Genomic DNA, 5254 nt, shown 5'->3' on the forward strand with positions numbered 1-5254 from the left:
TTCTTTAATAAATAGCTCTCACATCACAACTCTCTGATCAAATGCATAGAAAGGACTTTTTTACTTTACATTAGAGAAGAAAGGCAATATGGTTGTGAAGCTGCTTGGCCCTGCCTGTGCCACCTGCAGCAGAAGGGTGATTGTATGCCTTCTAGAGAAAGATGTTCAGTTTGAAATTGTGCCTCTCGATCTACTGAAAGGAGACCAGAGAAAACCAGACTTCCTGGCCTTACAAGTAGGGAACTTTCCTTGTAATGTATTTTTCCTTTGCTGGTTACAAAATAAATCCTGTTGTAGGGTTATACATTGTATGTAACTTGTATCTGTATGATGCAGCCATTTGGAAAAGTACCAGTGGTCCAGGATGCAGATCTCACACTCTTTGGTAACATGTTGATTATATTTATGTTAATGGGTGGTCTAGGCTATTGTTTTAAGTTTCATACAATAGACTCTATATAGATAGATAGTCCTCTTCCATGTGATATGTTTGATATTTCTATTCAAAGCTCATTCGGGTAGCTCACATAAATACTTTTTGTGATACATTTTTATCTTATGTGATGAAAAGTCTACTGGTTAGTGCATCCATGATTGTTATAATTACTTTATACAAGGAGATCTGATTTGGGTATTGTAGATCTGAGAGTTTATTAAACGGGTATGTACAGAGTCAAGGGCTATCATAAGGTACTATGCTGAGAAATATGCAGGACAGGGAACTCCTTTGCTAGGCAAGACATTGGAGGAGAAAGCAATGGTTGAACAATGGGTTGAAGTTGAAGGACAGAACTTTAATCCTCATGTTTATTCATTACGTTATCAGCTTATTTACGCCCCAAGGAATAATGTGCCTCAAGACAAGGCTGCTATTCAGAGCAGCGTACAAAAGTTGAGGGAAGTGTTAGATGTGTATGAGGAGAGGCTGTCAAAGAACAAGTACTTGGCAGGAGATTTTTATAGCCTTGCTGATCTGACACATCTTCCATATATTGAATATATAGTGAATGCTACTGATAGGGGTTATCTGATTAGGGATAAGAAACATGTGAATGCGTGGTGGGAAGATATTTCATCCAGATCTGCATGGAAAAAGGTTTTGGCCATGTGAAACCGTGGATCATTTGGTCTATTCTCTTGCAACTGTTTCTTCCAGTCTATGTTGCTGATATATGCAATGTATCATGATGATTGTATTAGAGATTCTCAAAGAGTTTTAATTTACTTATAGTAGTGAATGCTTTTCTAATTCTAATGCAACATAATTAAGGGCAAAAGAGATCAGCAAACTCTTGTTGTCACTTTGCATGTGCAATAATCGACAAGACCATAATATTGCATCCAATAGTGTTGAACAAAGTTAAAGAAATAATTATTGCGTGCCATATTGCATTGGATGGTGTACGTGCAGTAAAATCTGGCATTGCTGGTTGTTTATATGTTTAGTGTGATTTTTTTTTTTAATGGTCTATCGTTTTCATGCTGAAGCTTTCCAAAAAAATACTTTTTGAAAGACTAATGTTCTAATGATCACTACATCTATTCTTATAGATCTTTTTAGTTATGGTTCATAAAAAGTTTCAAAAAAATGATAACATATGTACTAATAGTCAATCACACATGTATTAGGGGGAAATGACCCAGCAGCCATTCAAGGTAATTTCATGCATCTAGTATGTCAAAATTTGGTGATTTTTTTTGGTCAACAAGTATTGGGGGGTGAACATAATGGTTCTACAAAGATTATCATTAGGATTTATTTGGCTTTTCATAGATTTTCTTTCACATGTTGTAGCTACATTCATAATCTCTCATCTCACAACTACACAACTATCACCTCTTGATGGCATATTGTTGGAACACCTTTCACAAGCTTATGCTCGTAGATTGACACACGTAGACCAAGATGACCTTTATTTAAAGTATTATTATTTTATATTATCTTCCCCAATATTAATCTATCAATAATCATGAAACATCATTAACATAATAATGATTTATATTGAAATTGAATATTCCCCTAACATACATGCATTAAATTAACCATTAAATCTTATTAATTAATGCATCACATAGTTTTATTAATCACAAGATTAAGATAACCACATTAGTTTTTTATCCCTTAATCAATGTTAAAAACAAAATTGGCCACTTGTCAAGGTTGACAAAGTCACTATGTAAGCAGGAAAACTATGAGTGTCAAAAGGTGAGACGTGACACTCAATGCCACTTCTATCCTGTACATTAGTGACCCACATATCTTTGGAAATAATTGCCTCCAATTTCCCACTCTCTGATCGGTTCAAATTACTTTATCCTATCCCTTGGTATCTATGCCCCAATTCACAAGGAATCTTAATTAAATCCACCCAATTGGAGGCAGAGCCCAATGTGCATTCTCCTCCACTGCAAACTGTTTTGGTCCAATATACTCAAGAGGCCAACTTTTATTGGCCAGTGTGAGAATTCTAATTGGATCATCATTGTCCAGATATATAATCGACATCAAATTACCCAAAAGTTTTCTCAAGAATTTATACATTTTCTCATAGAGTTTAGTACATAATTCAACATTTGGGAGATTCGTCCTTCATAAACCATCCCTTCCATTATACTTGTCTTAACATGCATCATCTTACTTTATATGATGGATCTTCTTATCTTTTTGAGTAGTTAGTTTAAATATCACATGCTAATGACTCCTTTCAAGAATAAAAGTGCTAAGTACTCAAAGTGGAATATTTTTCCCTAAGCTTAATGTAAAATTTAGTGTCTTATGTCTAAGACTAAACTTTCCCAAAAGCCAGAGCATGGAAATCTTTTTAAAATTCCTTTGAAATTTGACAAAGTTTAATGGGAGAGATCCAAAGAAGATATTACATAAAGAATAGTAACTGATAGAACTCATCTCTCTTAGGTTGACTCATACGTCTGGTCTAGTCCATACAGTGAGGAATGTATGGGTGACCACCATATGGTGAGGCATCGTACATGCATGTTATCTAGTTGGAAGTGGGTGCAGGTTTGCACAGTGAAAATTCAATTTCAGGGTAAGGTGATTTTGGTGCCAGTATGATAGAGTGGTATGAAGATTCTAGTATGTTGATACTGCAAGAAATGAAGACAACATAATGAAGCAGTGTGGAAATATTGGTATGATGGTACAGCAAGGCCAGGACTATAGTAAGGCAAGGCCCTTATCGTATGATGATTCTTTGTGTACTATGACGGTGATACGCTAAAGCTAGTATGAGTATGACAGGAATGAGTACGGTGAAGGTGGTATAGAGAAGTGGTTTAGTAATGATGATATGTTACAAATGCCAAGTATGTTGTCAGGTATGTGTCTTCAATGCAGTGATGAATTAGTTCTATTGTGGTCTATGCTTGGGCTAATGGAAGGAAAACATCTAAAGGGTAAACTATTTTGTTTGCCCTGTCATTGCCCACAAACAATGGTTTAGTAGATGAATGTCTAGAGGCAAACAAAATAGTTTATCATTTAGTTATTTTCGGAAGGGAAATGGCTAAAGGGTAAACTTGCTTGATTGGTTATGAAGCAGTCTCAGCCTATTTAAGAAAAATGGAGTTCATTGTTATAAACATGTTTACGATAATACAAAGTTTGCGGTTTTTAGGGTGGTGGATTTTTTGCTACAAGGTTTCCTAATAAAATTTGGTGTTTTACTATATATATTATGTGTCTACTATTTTCTATGTTCTTATTTTCTTGTGCATCTCAATGTCATAAAAATGATTCGGTCTCTTTATTATTCCCCTATAAATTGGCATTTAGAAGGTGTTTTGATAGTGCCTACCCCTAGTTTTCTTTTATGTTATATTGCCAAATTCTTTTAGGCTAGCTTTCATGATTATGTGATTTGATTTAGTGGTACTTGTTACATGATTTGGTCAATACTATTTAGATATTTCGATTATATATTTGATGAGCCAATTCATACTTAGGATATTTTATGTGTTCATAATTATTCATTTGATGATGGTGCTTCAAATGTATACTTCATATAGTGATTTCAGTTGTTTTCATGATGATAATTATATAGATGATTCATTTGTGGTTTTATGCTTACTTACCCCATACTTGCATGTGTATGGTGAATATGTATGTTTTACTTTATGTTTAACACATCTAATTTGGTTGAGGGAGGGAGTTGTAGTCACGCATTAGTCAGGATATACGTAATATACCACTCATTGTCATTCCCTGTTTAATTCAAATATATATGCATGTGTACATGTTCAACTTTTATGCAAATTGTAGGTACGAGGAATTGACTTCCTTGATTTTTCAAGATGAGTGTGACCTATATTAGTATTTTAAAGGTAAAAGAGGGGAGATAGATCTCAAGTCAAAATCCTAAAACTCAGCATGATTTCTCTACGATAAAGGACAAGTATATGATTTCTTTGCCCTTCCAAATTCGTCAAAGTGACATAAATTTGAGATCTTTGTTATGTTTCTTGGATCTCTAATAGATAAATCAATTACAATAAATATGAGAATAGTATGTACTCTTACTTGTATAATAGTAGTGCTGATTATTCCTTCTGTAATGGTGATTTGTATATTGCCTAAGATCAGTATACCCTTTCTTGTAGATTACTGATAATATGGATTGTATGTTGAGTATTATGATGCTCCTGTAGGTTTGACTTTGATAAAATTATTCTGAACAATTATTAATATTACTTTACTAGTAGATCGGTGGGTCTAAGATGTTGTTTAATAGATGTCTTTCCTCAACAACTTGCTCTCCCTTAAATATGTAGACAAAGAGTCATGACCTCTGTTCATGCCTCTTCAGTGGCATAACTAACACCCTATTACTTAAGGTAAACTAAGCACAAGGAGTGCGTCTGATCTTAATACAAGAATGAGTCTGATAACATATTCAATAATATGTCAAAATAAATCATTACTGTTGATAGGCATGTTTATCTCCTGATAATTATATTGCAAGTATATATAAATCCAAACACACAAACAAATATACATACATACATACATACATACATACATACATACATACATACATGTTTAATAAGAAGCAATAACAAATTATCTAAAAATATAAAGATAAATTAGTATATCAAATAATCATCATTTACTTCTACTGATGCTAAAACATTAACACTCCCTCTTTAGCAAGGGAGAAGTAATACACCATTAGAATTTCAATATAGAATACCTGATCACTTTACCTGATCTTTAGACAATGAAATAGTTATAAAT

At 33.6% G+C, this 5254-nt stretch overlaps 1 protein-coding gene across 1 annotated transcript; it reads left to right on the forward strand.

Moving 5' to 3' along the window:
- Nucleotides 1-54: 54 nt before the first annotated feature.
- Nucleotides 55-1385, forward strand: LOC149528561 (glutathione S-transferase F10-like). The gene is made up of 3 exons (XM_089809094.1): nucleotides 55-235; nucleotides 337-385; nucleotides 672-1385. Exons 1-3 carry the CDS (start codon nucleotides 89-91, stop codon nucleotides 1109-1111), a joined length of 636 nt encoding a protein of 211 aa, XP_089665220.1. The 5' UTR covers nucleotides 55-88; the 3' UTR covers nucleotides 1112-1385.
- Nucleotides 1386-5254: the final 3869 nt, after the last annotated feature.

The sequence above is a fragment of the Cupressus sempervirens genome, chromosome 11, assembly GCF_028749045.1.
Source record: "Cupressus sempervirens isolate cs-2001-9-10 chromosome 11, ASM2874904v1, whole genome shotgun sequence".
NCBI classification, from domain to species: Eukaryota; Viridiplantae; Streptophyta; class Pinopsida; order Cupressales; family Cupressaceae; genus Cupressus; species Cupressus sempervirens.

What these genes read in the sequence shown, in the direction of transcription:
- LOC149528561 (XM_089809094.1), top strand. Translation starts at nt 89, where the DNA reads ATGGTTGTGAAGCTGCTTGGCCCTGCCTGTGCCACCTGCAGCAGAAGG. An exon ending in CAGACTTCCTGGCCTTACAA is followed by an intron (nt 236 to 336) that starts GTAGGGAACTTT and finishes TGTATGATGCAG; the next exon opens with CCATTTGGAAAAGTACCAGT. An exon ending in TGCAGATCTCACACTCTTTG is followed by an intron (nt 386 to 671) that starts GTAACATGTTGA and finishes GGGTATGTACAG; the next exon opens with AGTCAAGGGCTATCATAAGG.